The following is a 16,738-nucleotide window of genomic DNA, read 5'->3' on the forward strand; positions in this document are numbered from 1 at the left end:
TGCATTTCAAAACATCAAAGCTATTTTCCATGTACTACATTTTGCAGTAGAATGACACCAATTAAACCACAGTTCTTCCTGCTGCTACCATTATGTACATCACCTCTCAAATGAGATAATGAAGGTATTAAAGTTAACGTGTTACTTAACTGGAGAAGCTGTAGGGACAAAAATCAAAAGTCATGCTAAAGCACATTGAATGACAGCAGTATCTCAGAACCATTTGCAGGAAAAAATTAGAGTGATATAAAGTAAAATGCACCTTGCTCTTAAGTCTTAGGGAAAATAAGCCATATATGTGGATTTCTGAGCAAATTTACTTTCTTATGGGCAGGAATGAGTGCATTCAGTAACAAAGCATGTCACATCTTCTGTTTTCTGTTGCCTAACATAGAAACTCACAAGCTTGATTGGTGGAAGTGGTGTTTTCTTATTAGACAGAGTACTGTGTAACTATTGTAGCAGGAGAATTGTTGCCTCTATTTCCCACATACTACCTTGCTCAGCTCTTTACCATATTCTTTTTGATTAGTACTACTAATGTTAAAAGAGCTATTCTATCATGAAGTAAATTCCATAATGTATTCTCCATAATGGTATATGGAGAAAGAGGTAAGTGACAAATTATGTCTAGAACATTCTTATAGACAAAAGTTTTTACTTGCTTCTCCATTTTCTGTCAAAGCTCTGGATCATAAATCATTCACTGCGATGCTTCCACAGCTCTATAAAATTAGAGAATCATGGAATCATAGTTTGGGTTGGAAGGGACGATAAAGATCATCTTGTCCCAATTCTCCTGTACGGACAAACACATCTTCCCCTAGATCAGGTTACCCACAGCCCCATCCAGCCTGGTCTTGAACACCTCTAGGGATCAGGAGTCCACAACCTCTCTGAAACCTGTTCCAATGCCTCACCACCCTTATAGCAAAGAAATTCTTCCAAGTATCTACCCTCCTTCAGCTTAAGGCCATTTTCCCCATGTCCTTTCACTATGTGTCCATGGGAAAAGTTCCTCTTCAGCCTTCTTGCAGTCCCCCTTTAAGTACTGGGTGGTGCTATAAGGTCTCTCTGGAGCTTTCTCTTCTTCAAGCTGAACAGCTCCAACTCTCACATTCTGACTTCACAGCAGAGGTTCTCCAGCTCTATGATCAACTTAGGTGCCTCCTCTGGACCTGTTCCATCAGGTCCATGCCTTTCCTCTGCTGGGGACCTCAGAGCTGGATGCAGAACTCCAGGTGGGCTCTCACCAGAGCAGAGTGGAGGGGCAGGATGTCTTCCCTTGCCCTGTTGCCCACATGGCTTTGGATGCAATCTGGGATACAAGTGGATTTCTAGGCTGTGAGTGCATACTGGTGAATTGTGCTGAGCTTGGGAAGAGGGTTGTCGTCTGTTGTCATTCTGGACACCTTATGTCAATAGAAAGTGTTTCCCTTAAAAGTATTTCTAATTTTTTGGTTAAAAATCTCACCTAGAAAATCTGAGATGATCAAATTTCTAGCACATATAAACAATATATTTGGGTTTCTGTAATTATGTACAGGAGTTGTAGTCCATAATGAAACTCTTAACAAGCTGCTGGAGACTCTCTCCTCCAATATATGACTGGCAAAACTTTGAAGCTTTTCAGGGGATGCAGTAGTAGTTACTTTCAATGAAAACTAGCTTGGCATATTTTGTTTATTCTCTCAATTTAAATTTATTTTCAGTTTTAAGCAAGAGCTAACTTACATATGTGTGTTTGTTTTGTTGGGGGATATTTTTGTCTGTGGGCATTGCTAGTGAATTCAAATACCCTAATGCTTATTTAATTTACTGCTGTAATCAGGAATACTTCCACTGTAATTCCATGCTATTCCACTTGTATTAATTAAAATCTTACCAGGGTGGAATGTAAGGGGCAGGAAGCAAGCCAGTCTGCCAGTGCCTGAAAAAACGTACTTTCCTACCCCATGACTTGGACCAGCCTTCTCAGCTATTTGCCCTAGGCCTTAGGGTTTAATTATGTCCCTTATGCCCTTCCTAGCAGCAACAGTCCTTACTATGCCTTGCTGGAAGCAGTACAGGGGAAGGAGAGAAAGTCCCTATTGTATAAGGACATTTTCAGAGTTTCAGGCTACTACTGGTATTCATTAAATTTTTCCTTCCTCATCTTCTTTTTCATCATGTACAGTAGACCTCAACCAGGGAGAACTGGTTCTGTTTTTTATTCAGGATTTGGTAATTCCTTACACAATTCATCATACAACAGAACAACTGCTACCATATATTACTGGTAACCCATTTCCATGCAGTTTTTTATCTCTATAAGCAGATATATTCCCATGAGGATGTCTTCGTTACAATTAATTTATCATATTAAAATGGAGGTTAAAAGGAAAACAAAAATCTAAAATTCATAGTGTGAAACTCAGTTCTTGGCATTTCTTTATTTAACCCATGTTACTGGAAAATAATTTAAAAAAAAAAAAAAAAATGCTTTCACTGTCAAAAACTTTCAGTGAATCTTTGAAGACAATTTTAAAGCTGGAGAAGTTACAATGTATTGCAACTTAATTTAAGTATCTTTACATAGCAACGGAAGCAGTTTTATGATTCTTTTACTGTCCTGTTTTACATCCTCTACTATACTTCAAGGTTTTTCTACTGTGTACTTTGCTCTCATTTTGAAATATTATTTTTGACTGTTCCCATTTTTCTTTCAGTGCAGTTCAGTTCCATAAGGGCTAAATGCTACCACACTTGCACTGCAGTGGGACTGCTCCTTCAAAAAAGAACTATTTGGCATAATTATGATAAACTCTGCCTGGCTGTTTAAACTACATTATGTTCTAAATGCTTATAGAGGAAATAGTTGCTTACTCACACACTTCTTTAAATTTAACTTGAGGCTATCTTATTATGTAATGACCTATCAGCTGGGAACCTTGACCTGTATGTTGGTTACATTTTAAATTGCTTACATTTTGTTAATTGTTCACCTACAGAGAACAGCTACCTAAAATCTCCCCCTTAATGAGCTCATTACAATGCTGTATGCTTTGTAAATTATGACCATTACATGTGTGACAAATAAACAAGCTTTCTTGAGCTGGATTAAACCGAACTCAAACCAGTCCTTCCATATCAAGGACTTTTTTGCCTTGCTTAGGAAAAATATGTCCAAGATTAAGTATAAATAATATTAGTAGTCATGCTCATGTAGTATATTTTAAGGCAGTACCAAGATCCAATACCAAAGATGGCTTTTAACTCTTGTACAATATATGTATATTACATCTCCTAGTTTCTTCAGATATGGAATAACTCTAAGTTCTTTTCAATAAATCTCTAATTTTTTTTTTCTAGATTGGGTAAAAGCATAAGTTACTGATTAATAAAATAATTTCATGTTTGTCTAAGGATTATTGATAGAAGAAATCCTTAAAAATCTGTTTTCTTAAGATATTTTTGTCCTTTTGTCTATAAACAATTCAAAATGGCAACGTCAATTCACAACTTGTTTTGTTGTTGCAAGGTCCACAGAACAGAATCCAAAGGACTATAAAACATGCTGTCAGCCCCCTGAGCAGGAAAAAAAGAACGGAGCACACTTTGTTGATAAAGATTAGAAAGGCAAATATAGATAATAATGATCCGCTTCAGTTCTGATTAGTCTGCCCAAGCACTTCCTGAACAGACTAGAAATGCAGTTCCCTAATGCTTTGAATCCTTGCTTTAACTGAATCTCTCTTAGAACACAATGGAAGATTTTTTTTCCTTTGGTTTAAGCCTAAATTCATCTGCAAATAAGAGAGGGTAAACTAGTTTCTGCATGGAGAATGAAAAGATGAGATAAAAGTATGAAACTAATAGAGGATTATTTTTCAGTCACAGGAAGTCACTACAGTTTAGTTTTTGGACTGGTGTTATGCAGGGCTCTGGTTTTGCTCTTTTTTTGTTTTATCACTGCACAAAGCGGTGGGCCTTCCTGCTGAAGGTTTCTGATGACACATTTCTGCAGACATTATCAGTATTCATGTAGATCTGGGTATTGTACAAGAAAAAATATATAATCCTGAGTACTAGGGGGAGGGATGTAATACAGTAGTACCAAGGGCAGTTTCACTTAGAGGCCATGTCAGGAATCGACATGAGAATGGGAAGGGAAAGAGAGATACATCTGTACAAAGTGAATACAGGGTGACTCTGAGTCACCAGTGTGATAAAGAATCCAGGATGTAGCTGAACTATAGATTGTGATAGGAAATTATTAATGCTGTTGTACCCACTTCTACTATGACTCATGCAGAATGCAGTCTATATTTCTAATGGCTCTGAATCCACAAAGATTGAAACAGACAGAGATGAAGACTGAAAAGAAGTAGTTTATTTAAAAAAACAAAAACAAAAACAAACAAACAAACAAAAAAAACCCCAGAGACAACCAACAAAAAGACAGTATTTATTTCTCTCTGTTTATATAATAAGAAATGAAGGAATTAATATTTGGGCAAAGCAGCCATATAAGACAATTTATGTCACTCCCACAAAGGAAAATGGACATAACATATCTTTTGAACAAGTTCAGGCTAGAAATCAGAATGAAGTCTCTAACTGTGATGAGGGCTGGTGCTGTACTGTCACATAGACTTAGCTGGAGCAATACTCCTCTGAAATCAGGATCAATAAATATGATGGTGTGATAATGAAGGTCTGGATAAACAGCTAAAAAGTACTTCTAGTACTTATGGTTCCTGATGAGAGTTCCCAGATATTCTGCGCAGGCTACGTAAACATCTGTAGTTAGTTGAAAAGTGTGCCTATGGCTCTGCAGGCAAGAAATGCTGTACTTGCTAAAGTAGGAAACTCAGGAAGTCAAGTAATGAAAGACATCTTAACAAAGAGATCCAGTATGACTGAGGTCAGTGCACTGAAGGATGCGAAACTGGTGCATCTGTAAAAATAATAAAAAATTACAAGGATAGAGCAGGAAATGAAAGGTCTGAGACTATAAAGAAATCAATTATAGCACATGCAGGATGTTTATCAGGGAACTAGTAGGTGGGCATTACTGTTGAGAAGTAAAGGGAGCCATAATAAAAGATAAGAGAATTATAAACAAGTAAAAGTTCATTAAACAGGAAATTGTATCAAAAACCTTCTCTTAGTAAAGAGTAGATTAAGCAGATATTAGACTTGGTAAAATTTCTGGAGAAATTTGAGATTAAAGTGGTAGATGTGTAAAAAAATTTGCCTAATAAACAGAAGACAAAGTAACAGAAGTACTGAAGAGAACTACTTATAAACCACCCCCCCCACCACCCCCCCCCCACCCCCCCCCACCCCCCCCCCGATTAAAGAGGAAAACACTAAAAGTCATCATTGTTAAGCGGTTTTCTAAACCATCACAATGGGGCAGTTTGCTAATGATTTTGTGCTGTTTCATTAGAAAAATACACTGTTAGTCTGGACTAGGTGATGCGCAAACTGGGACTGACATACACTGCCCTCAGACTCATGAGAGGACCACATCACACACCAGAGGAAGTCAATTAAGCTCAGTTTTGTGAGACTCTTGGTAAACCAAGAGTGGGAAGTAATTTTGACTACTCAGCTGCTTTTTAGATCTCAGGACTCCTACTTATACAGTTTAATAGGAAACAATCTCCAAACAATCTAATCTAATCTAATCTAATCTAATCTAATCTAATCTAATCTAATCTAATCTATTTTAGTATTTTAAAGGAGTTTGCAGATTTTAAAAAAAAAATTGAAAAAAAGAAAAGAAACCCGGGAAAAATAATAGAAAATACACAATTGTCTCTGTTCCAGCATCTACACACAGTTCCTACACCATGAATGCTGCAATCTCTTGCAGGGGCTTTTGTAGGCCAAATGTATTTCTTTCTTGGTATGGCAAGATGCAGCTGGTTAGCTGCAGCCACGTGGCTGCAACTAAAGTGTGGGGCTATTGAATAAGAGAGCAGGGATCCATGCCTTTTAGGGATGGGAGAAGCAAAATGATCCTTTCTTGAAAATGAATGCTCTGTATTACATTTTAGAGGATTTGGCCATGTCTTAGACAGGCAGACCAACATAATAGTAATGGATAGGGGCCTTCCAGAGTATTTTGAACTACATTACTGACCAGCTACAGTTGATACAATTTAGGTTACAAACTGGTATTTGACTATACTTTGAGCTATTATACAGACAACATAAAGTAGATTTTTTTCCAGGTATGCTATAAGAATTTTTTTGTGTATGTGTGTGTGTTAAATAATAACATGTATCTGCAGAAAAATTGCTAAAAGGGTAGAACTAAACAGTTTTTTAATTTAATTCCTTTATAATGCTAAGGAGAACATGAACAGGTAGGTAAGGTAAGATACAAAAATTTCATGCTTGCCGGTCAGTGTCCAGCTGCTGGAAGATGTTTAGAGGAAAGATTCTCCTTTTGGGCAGAATATTCTTCGGTGTAATTTATTATGCCTTCTCTTAAGAAGTTTCTTTGTTGTGCTGTTAAAAAAATCTGATTGTGTGCTGCCTTGGAGACACTGTTATTTGCATCTCTGAAAAGTGAAGAAGCACAAAGGAGCTTGCAATGTTTTGCTCTCGTGTTGGTCAATGGCAAGGATTTTCACCAGCTACAGAGAATCAAGCCTTGGAGCTCCAATTAGAAGCAGCCATGGCTTGATGAAGTATGATAACTTCAACTTTATAAGTGAAAATAAAAAGTCAGAACTGGAAAACAGATTAAAAACATAGTGTCAGTGCATATTTGCAGCACTAGTAAAAATGCCTGTGGGAGACCTCACACCTGCCACTAACCCTGATAGAAGTAGCTTAGAAATGTTGCAGATTCATATCTATGCTTTCATGGGAACTATGGAAATGATAAGGCTGGTAATATTTTAATTTTATAAATTATTTTATGAGTCCTTGGATTTTATCCAAAGGCACGTGGAAAAAAAAAATCAGAGAATTATTATAGGTCAATTCTTGATTTTTCTGGATGACACGTTGTGTACTGTGCACGTGCAGTAGGTTTTGTGATTGACTGGAACAGAGATACTAGCTGCAAAAATTATTTCACTGTTTTCAGAGACTTGATTTTACACTATGAAAGTTAATGAAAATGTAATTACTCATTTGAAATAGTGTTGAAATGAGTGCATAAATCCTGGAATTTAGCAGTATTTTAAATAGGTGGTTACAGATTTTTGGTTTTGCAGTGCTGTATTTTCAAAAGGATGTAAATCTGTCTTGAATTGTTCATTTCAGCTAGAAATGCAAAAAATCTAGATCTAAGATATTAAAATACTTCCTTTGATAAGAAAACATCAATATTGATTAAAATAGGTTTTGTTAGAGATAATTTTAAAAAAGTGAAAACCCTAATAAAGAATTTTTTTTAGGTGTCTACAAATATTACAACTTGAAAATTAATTGTATGATATCTATTATTTATTATTTTTAAATTATTTTTTAATTTCTTTTCACCAGTCTTCCTTTCTTCATTTCTTTCAGTAAGTGAGAAAAACCTTATTCTGTTGAATCACATCTTCCAAAGCAGTTACAGATGGCCTTAGAAAGAAAGAGAGAATTCACTGAATGCTGTAAATTCCACTGAAGGATTTAATCTAAGTTACTGGATTTATAAAAGGCCATAAATCCCAACTTACTTCTTAAAGTATGTTTCATTCTTTGAGTCAAAAGAAAGTGGTTCCAGCCACCACATCGCTAATTTGTTTTGTATTTCTCATCAGATAGCTTAAATGCCACAGTCCCTTTTCCTGGTTCTCAAAGGAAGCATCTGAAAAAAAATCACAGGATGTTTATACTGTTCAGCTGTTTCTTAATTTTGTAGAAGGCTTCTAATTTGGTGATGCTCAGCTTGAATTTAAACACAGTTTACCCGGTAGCCAGTCCAACCCACTTTCAAACCAGGTATAGCATGTACTGGTAGGGAGGCATATGTTCAGCTTTTTCTTTAATACTGTATCTTGACTTAAGTAGAAGAATTCCAAATGCTAATTCTTAAAATGCTTAAATTTATAGATCAAAAAATTGTCCTGTGCAGAGTTATTTCTTTCCTGCCATGAGCTGTCTATAGGTGTTCTTTCTTTACTCTTTCCCTCTCCTCAGTAAAATATATTAATGTACTTTCCCTTAATAATAGAAGTAAAAGTAGACAATTTCATCTCTGGGTCTATCACAGAGTAATTTATCTGAGCAGCACTGCATGCTATCCTCCTTCTTGATAGGTGAAATTGTTTTCACATCAGAATCAAACTCCTTATGCATTAGTTTGCAAACCTTGCCGGACTGTATTTTGCTTCTCAGTCAGGTGAAACACCTAGTCATGCTAGACATTTAAATGTAGTTAAGGCTTCCAGTTCTACTTGTCATGGGAACACAATTCATTTTGTGGGACAGTTTTTGAATCTCTTTTAGACAAGTAAAGGCAAGCTTTATGAAATGGAAGTACTATCATTATGTGAGTTTGTAATACTCTCAGAATATGTCAGAGACATTGCTTCAGAATAATGAATTACAAAAATAAATATTAAGGAGTGAATTTGGAATGAATCTATCTCTGTCCACAAAGGTAATAGCTACTCATAATGTACAATCTTGATTATATATATTTTATACACATAGCCAGGAAAAAAAAATCAATCTGTGTAGGTGCAAATATGAACTCAAACATTAATCTAAGTTCCAATTGCATTTCAGTCTGAAGCTATTTTATTGAATTTCATTAGTTGTGGTATTTTCCTTTTACATATTTCTATGCTTGTAGACATATTTCCATTAATCATATAGCAAGCTATCTGCCTGAAGAGTTAGCCAGACTGGTATTTTAAAACAAATACAGCCTGGTTTTCAGATTTTGCTTGGGCCAAATACAAAAATGAAAAGATGCTACTCTAGAGCCCCTTCATGCAATAACTTTCCTGTCCATGGCCTGCATCCTTAAACTAAGAGAGTAGAAGAATTTATTGCTAATAGTGTTAAAATCTGGCACAGATAATTGGGTTGGAGTTAAAGGGAACAGAGACAGATAAGACAGAGCTGATTCACTGGGAAAATGCAACTTTTAGGAGGAGACAATGTTACAACCAAAATCAGATTGACTTCCCAGTATTCAAAACCGGTTTTGGTTGTAAAGGGGAGAATTTTACAGAATATGAAATTTTAGCTGGGCATTGCTTTTTTTCCAAATGCCTAGGTTTGAAAAGTCTTCACAGGTTCATTTTAAATTTTTAGCTTTAATTGCTTGTAGTCATGGCTTATCTACTAATGTAAGAGTAGGAAAAACAGACTTTGGTTAGTAAGACTAGCTCAGCAACATTCATTTTCAGGGATAAGGAGATAATCCCGTACCCGAGGTGATAAATTAGTTGATAATTCACTGACTGGAAATTCAAGGAATCAAGAACGACTAGTAGGAAAGATTTGAGAAACTAAATGCTACAGTTTGTACACATGGAATAGTAGCTAGTTTATTTTTCTTCATTTAATTTCCTCTCTCTTCTTTTTTAATGAAAGCCCAAGGGATTTTATAACAAAGAGAGGAAGCAAACAGAAAAAAACAGTGTTTATTTCTGAGAAGTGTTACTCCTCTCTTGATTACATGACACTGGTGACATAGACAGCTGGCATGGTTTAGTCAGCTTCACTGAATGCAGTTTGTTTTCATGTCTGATTACTTTTGTATTAATCCCACATTTTAGGTGTGTTCTAACGTATTCTCAAGTCTTTTCTGCAAACACTCAGGAACATCTATGTTCATGCTCATTATTGGCATAGGGAGGCTGTGGTCCATTTTCCTTTCATGTTTTCTATTCTGATGAGACCATGAGGGTTCTACAGCTTAAGGAACCACATTATTGTGGGATTGCTGTAATGATGGATGGTGCCTGTGTAGATGCAGCCAAGGCAAAAGCCAACAGCTCAGGAGTGTGGCACTTAAAACTCTCTAAAAAGTAACTAGTAAATGTTTGACAAGGACAGATACTTGGATGGGAAGAAAAACAATGGTCTTCCAGTAAAGTAACCTGGTCTAAGATCTCTGCATGGTCATAGGAAAGATTCTTCCACTATGGCTTAAGAGTTTGGAATTCATAATGATGGGTTCTTGTCCAAACTGGTTCTCAGCTAAATTGCGTTAGCATTGTAACAGCTTCAGCACAGCTGATGTTCAAACCAGGAGAAACTTGGTGGCTTTTACTAAAATTTTCTTCCTGAAGTGTAACTCACATTTTTAACACAAAGCTATGTAAGTAAAGCCACATTTATTAGCCCAGTTTCACAAAGTACCAGGGTTCAGGCCATTTGGGACACATCGTTACTTAAGATAAACTGAAGGACAAGCTTACAGAAATCCCAATAAAATCAATTAAACCACCCGTCCTTACTTATTAGCAAACACCTCTGCCTCTTCCTCCTATTTTATGTTCCATCTTTCTTTGTAGACTTGACTTCTCTCTGTCTTTCTCTTTGCTTTTTTTTTAATCTGATCTCTAACAAATGTACTATAAATATACGTTGCCACACATATTTGCAGTCTTAGTTGTTTTTTTGTCACCTTGAAAAGTCTGGTTTTTCTGTCTCGTTGTGCATCTCTCTGTCTCTTTAGATTTGCTCATGGCACTCAGTAATTTTCCCTCCTTCTGATTATTGGCTAGTTTAATAGTTTGACCACACCATACCATTACATATTTTGCTGTGACACATACCATATACTGTTTGTCTTTATTAACAGATTTTGCAGACTATTGTAACATACAAATTTCATTACACCTTATACAAAAGAAAGCAGCCTGTTGCAGAAGAATTCCCCACAAATACATATTTGAAAGAACCACTAAACCTTCATTCCTTCAGAAAGCCTCTGAATTATGAGAAATCCTTATTAGGGACATCTGGAAGAAAATGCTCAAAAGGGATCTTCAATGATATAAGCTTCATTCTGTTCCTGCTGCAGGCTACATTATCAGAATATTCATTATAAATTTAAAAAGAGTTGTCTTGAAACTAGTTTTCCTTTCAACATCCTTATCACATCTTCCAATGAGCCTGTTAATAAACTGATCATTTTTAAAGGCAATCATTAGGAGTCTGGAAGTGTATTTTTAGATACAGAAATAAACACTGATGTCATACATTTCCAGGACTTCCCCATTGCTTTTCAGCCTTACACTTACTGCTTTGCACAGAATATCATCTTTCTGTAACCAGATCTTGTTAAGAGAAGATAATCCAATGAAGGATATAAATGTCATGGAATATTGGCTTCATATAAGTTAAAATATGCTGGATAAAATCTGAAGGTTTTTTTTTTTTTTTTATTCTATAAGTGCCTGTATCCCAAGCATTCCATTCACACTTTTGGGTCTAATCACAAAGCAAAAAGTTTGTGTGGAGTCAAAATTGCCAGCTAACAACAGTTATTGCTCAAATTGTTTCTCCATTTCATTTCTGAATCACTGTTTTTGTTTTTCCTTGCAGTTTTCCACTTGTCCCACAAAGTCACTCGGGTGGTTCCAGAAAGTGCTCTGCTGATTGTCCTTGGTCTTTTCCTCGGTGGCATTGTATTGGCAGCAGATCACATTGCCTCCTTCTCCCTGACACCAACTGTATTTTTCTTCTATTTGTTGCCCCCCATTGTTTTGGATGCTGGATATTTTATGCCAAATAGATTGTTCTTTGGAAATCTTGGCTCCATCCTTTTGTATGCTGTCATTGGGACAGTCTGGAATGCTGCCACAACTGGTTTATCTCTCTATGGTGTCTATTTGACAGGAATAATGGGTAAGTTTGATCTGTGGAGACACAATTATGGATGCCACTGTATGTACTGTTAGACGGGTGATAAATTACAATTTAACAATTCTTTCTGGCAGAAAAAAAAAAAATATTTTAAAGGAAGCAGTTTTTAATATCTTTATCAAATTTAAGAATGACCTGAAAAATCTTCCTTAAGTAAAGTATAAAAGCTATTTGAATCCATGTCTCTTATATTGTCCTGCTCTAAATGTGTGCATACACTCCCAGGATAAATCTCAGGATTCTTTCTGCTAATGGACATCTGGAGAAAATGACATACTAAAGGGCTTGTTTCTTTTTACTGTGATAGAAACCTTAAAAGTTACTCTGAAATGGAAGTGTCTTCCTGAAATCAGCTTTAGTATTATGTGTTATATTTAGTGTTATTCAATAATAAATGTTATTACTGTATTTAACATATTAATGCAATTAAGTGTTATTTATAATAATTGTTATACATTAGTAGGTGGCTACTGAGCAGGTATATATGCATGAACGATCTACAGATCTATTTTGCATTTTCTGAGTGTGGAAATTGTAACTGAAGATCTAGAAGTTTTACAGAATGAAGTAGTAAATGTCTTACCACAAAAAAAAAAAAAAATTCCATTTTAATGGGAGCAGTCCAAAGGGGCTTGAAATGGTGGCTGATGCACAGTTTCCTAGACCACAGATCCATAAAGCGAGAGTTTCCTATTGCTTGTGCTTTTCCCAGAGAAGCTGTGGGTGCCCTATCCCTGGAAGCGTTCAAGGCCAGGTTGGATAGGGCTCTGAGCAATGTGCTATAGTGGAAGGTGTCCCAGGTAGTGGAACTGGAGGGTGTTATAAGTCCCTTTCAACACAAACCATTCTATGATTTTAAAACACACTTTGTATTAGTTACACTGAGATATAAGGGCACAGGGCTTCTAGAATAGGCACAGAACAACAGTAGTTAATCTCTACAGACTTTCATTTAACTCATGTTATGTAATTGCAGATGTTTGTAATACAGACAGTTATGACAGATACATTTTAGATATTTACCTTCTTTTAATTCTTATTCTAGAAGCAACAATGTTTTCTTTAGAAGGTACAAAGGTGACAGCTCAGATGCAAAAATCTTCGACTTTTTTAGGTAGATAAGAGGTTTACTCTGCTTTAAGCAATTTATTTAATCCACAATATCACATTTATGATTTAAATCAGGTTTTCAGGAAGAAAATATATGACAGGGATACTGCTACTGCAGATTGGAAAATGATTTCTTTATTTAAATAGCCAAGATGCTTGCAACAACTTAAAAAATATGACCAAAATTATTTTCTTAAAATCCTGTTCTGGGAAATATAATGAATGATAATTACTTAAAAAAATATGTTGCTATAAGTCATTAAAGGGAAAGGTTTGATTTTCTTACAACATGAAAAATGGAAAAGTTGTCTGTTTTCCAAAAAAGTTTTATTTTAGGTGAAAATTTCATCTAAATTATTCTCCTCCAGTCTGTAAACAACTCTCGACTACTGCAAAGCTGGATTTTATGGTTACATGTTCTGCTTCATCAGTATGCAAATCTTTTAGTGACAGTGTATACTAGAACTCTGAGCTTACAGCTACACAGGAGAATCAGTCCCTACCACAGGTCACAGCTAAAGCTCTACAAGAGAAATATGAGCATGTTAATAAAGGCAAACAATAAACTGAAATGTCTGGTGAACTTTAATGTTTAGAAAGAGCATTATTGGTATACTGTGGGGACCTGTCTTTGCTATGAAGACCTACTAGAATTCTAATTTCAGCTCTTAAAAAGGCCGGACAAGGCTGTCCCTGATGCAAACTGTGTCATTCTCCAGCAAAGCTGAGTAGCTGTCTAAAATATCTACATGACAGAGACTTAATAATCCACTACATCTATTGTGTTGACCTCCAAGAGGTCAACAAGATCTAACCACTGTCCTTTGTGAAAAACCTTGCTGAACACAGGAGAATGCTGAGTTACTCAGTTTCTAGAAGAGTTCATAGTACCTTCTGGTTGAATTTCTATGGCATATTTTTGTTTCTATCCTACTTATTCTACAATTGAAATGAATAATGCTAAAAGTAGTATCATTAAAATGTAGAAATGTAAATCCATTACAGACTAAGATGAACTAAAACCAAATTACTTCTAACTTTGTCATTCAATGGGTCTGTAATATTATCCATCAATATAGGAGTGCATAATCCAAACTGGATTGCATAGATTTCCAACAAAAATAAACATAAGAACATCTCTTTGTTGGCATTCAATACCCTTGCAAATATTATAATTTGCAGAGGGAAAATGGAGAAGGTGATAATGATGAAGAAATCCTTTAGAACTGAAATAAAAAGATTAGCACATTAGCTGCTAACCGTCAGCCATATCAGTCTGCTTCCACAGAATAGGAAGAATTATGTAATCCTAGGTGTTCCAGGCTGATTGCAGTGAACTGCTCACCGTCTGTAGAAAACTAACACTTGTAGTATTGTGGTTGTGACTAATGCTTAGAATAGTTTTTACAGTACAATCTAAGTCATAGCTTCAACATGCTGAGTGTGTCTAAAAGTCTTATACTGGGCCCAGTGAACTTATCTTGGTCAGGTGTCACTGATGAGCTGGAGGGAGCCACCGTCGTGTACCAATTGAAAAGAACTGCCGTTATTACTCTAAATGAAAGTGATTTAGAAACTCCAGGCCTCTCGATAGGGCTTTGTAGGAATTCTAGATGTCCTAATCTCCCCATAAATATTTGCTTAGTAGCTTTGTAAGTCTTCAAAGAATGTACCAATGATTATAATTTGTCACACATAAAAAAGATAAGCAATCTCAGTGAGTCAATTTATTTCCAAACTTCTAGTATACCCTATTCTCTTATTTTCGTTGGGCTTGTTCCTTCTTTCGGTCTGCCTGAGAAGGGCAACATTTGGTGGAACCATTGCTCAGATTTAGGTAAAAGTCAGTTCTCAGAATTTTTGGCACAGACTTAAGGTCACTGCCTCAACCTCACTTGCACGCTAAATAGGCTGATAGGCTCGGTTCTTGTTCACAGCCCAATATGTCCAAGTGTGCACAAGACTATTTTTCTTCTTGAAAAAATAAGGTAGTTATACATCTGTGCAAGCTATGAATTTCTGTTCTCAGGGCCATACCAGAGCCTACAAACTGTATGGAAACCTTGTAGATATTCTGACTGGCAAATAGCAGCTAAGAGAATATTTACATCTGCAGCTCCACCAGAGTACTGGGCATTGTGACATATAACAGGGTGTTGTCTACTCATGTCTTTGACTGTCCATATAAAGTATCCTTTTCTTGAGTAAATAAGCCTATGCCATTTTGTATCAAAAATATTTGGAATCTGGTTTCTTTTTTCAATTATATTCTAAGCATAAACCATTTTGAATTTGAAAAATTACCTTTCAGAGTTCTTTCTAGAGGGGTGGCCATGTTGTTCTGGTGATACCACTACTGATCCTGCAGCTTCAGCTACTGACTGTCATTGTCTGACTCATGCTTCAATACTATTTAATCACATGAATTTCTTCTTTACCTGTAGAAATCATGCCTGATGATTTTGGGCATGGGCCTCTGCATTGTATTTTAATGAATGAATTCTCAACCCCTTCCTTCTTTACTATTCCTCATATAAATTTTGGCACAATCACTTCTTAATGAACCTTGCTTCCTCCTCCATCCATTAATGAACACAAAGGGAATTTAACTGTTCAGAAATCTTTTCCCCAGAAAAAATGTTTGCCACTCATGATTTCATGAAGAGGGTAGATTTTGCAAGGTATTTAGGAAGCTGAGCAAAGTGATTTTTGTGGCTCTGCCTTTTCTGCTGCTTTTAAAATGACAGTGAATACTTGTCTCAGTCTGTTTGCATAACTGAACAAAATAAGCTTAATAACTAGAAGAAAGTTAAAAAAATACCCGGTTGCACTGTCAACAGAGTTTTGTAGTTTCAAAACTTTTGAAATCAGTGCCAAAATTCCTAAGGGGCTACAACACAAACATGTTAAGGTACATTTTGGTCCTTCATCTATTTTTTGGTCCACTTGCAGACAATTTAACAGCCTCGTGAATTCTAATTTGGGAACAAGTGGCTTAACCACACCTATCAGTGAGTAAAGAGGCCACAATTGGTGTTTAGCTGTACTGAGTGCAGTTAAACACCGCTGTAGAAGTTCTTATTGACCAAAAGGCAAATTTGACCTGTGACATGAAATATTTTGGAACATTTACTTCAGAAGTGCTGGTATGGCACTCTTAACATCTTGTGAGTTCTCAGTTATCCTGGGATAATTTAGTCAAGTTAGACAAACCACACCACACACAAATAGAAAGGCAGTTTAGATCTGGAACTGTCTTGCCACAAGAACAGCCCAGTACTGGTCCTCCTCTCAGAAACAATTTTGATCCACATGGGCCAACGCTGAACCCAACAAAACTTGTAGGCTACAGCGTGACTCAGTGCAGAACTTTTTAAGTAGTCATTGTAACATGCTTTCCAGTTGATACCTTGGCATCTGTTTTCCAGTATTTGGCATTATCTGTAATATCCCAGTCTGTCATTACTATTGACTATACAGAGATGATTCTGCTTATAATTTGTTTGCTTTGTTTTTGAAGGTGAACTGAAATCTGGGCTACTGGAGTTCCTCCTCTTTGGCAGCTTAATTGCTGCCGTGGATCCTGTAGCTGTTCTGGCAGTATTTGAAGAAGTCCACGTGAACGAAGTTCTATTCATCATTGTTTTTGGAGAATCACTTCTGAATGATGCTGTAACTGTGGTAAGTAAATTATATATCCCAAAGTGAACCCAGTTCAAGGGGATTTCTTCTGAAGTGTGTTTTCCCCTTTTAAGAAACACTGTACTCTCTGTGTGTATCTATTCATGGGCTATTGTAGTGCAGT

General features: G+C 36.2%; 1 protein-coding gene across 3 annotated transcripts in view; it reads left to right on the forward strand.

The window, feature by feature from the left end:
- Positions 1-16,738, forward strand: part of SLC9A3 (solute carrier family 9 member A3) — a 62,607-nt gene that overhangs the window by 13,226 nt on the left and 32,643 nt on the right. For all 3 annotated transcript variants that reach the window (XM_040066119.2, XM_040066109.2, XM_040066131.2), the window contains exons 2-3: positions 11,503-11,805; positions 16,454-16,614. In XM_040066119.2, coding sequence (XP_039922053.1) covers positions 11,503-11,805; positions 16,454-16,614 — 464 coding nt within the window. The remainder of the gene's footprint in view (positions 1-11,502; positions 11,806-16,453; positions 16,615-16,738) is intronic.

The sequence above is a fragment of the Hirundo rustica genome, chromosome 1 (genome assembly GCF_015227805.2).
Source record: "Hirundo rustica isolate bHirRus1 chromosome 1, bHirRus1.pri.v3, whole genome shotgun sequence".
Classification (NCBI taxonomy): Eukaryota; Metazoa; Chordata; class Aves; order Passeriformes; family Hirundinidae; genus Hirundo; species Hirundo rustica.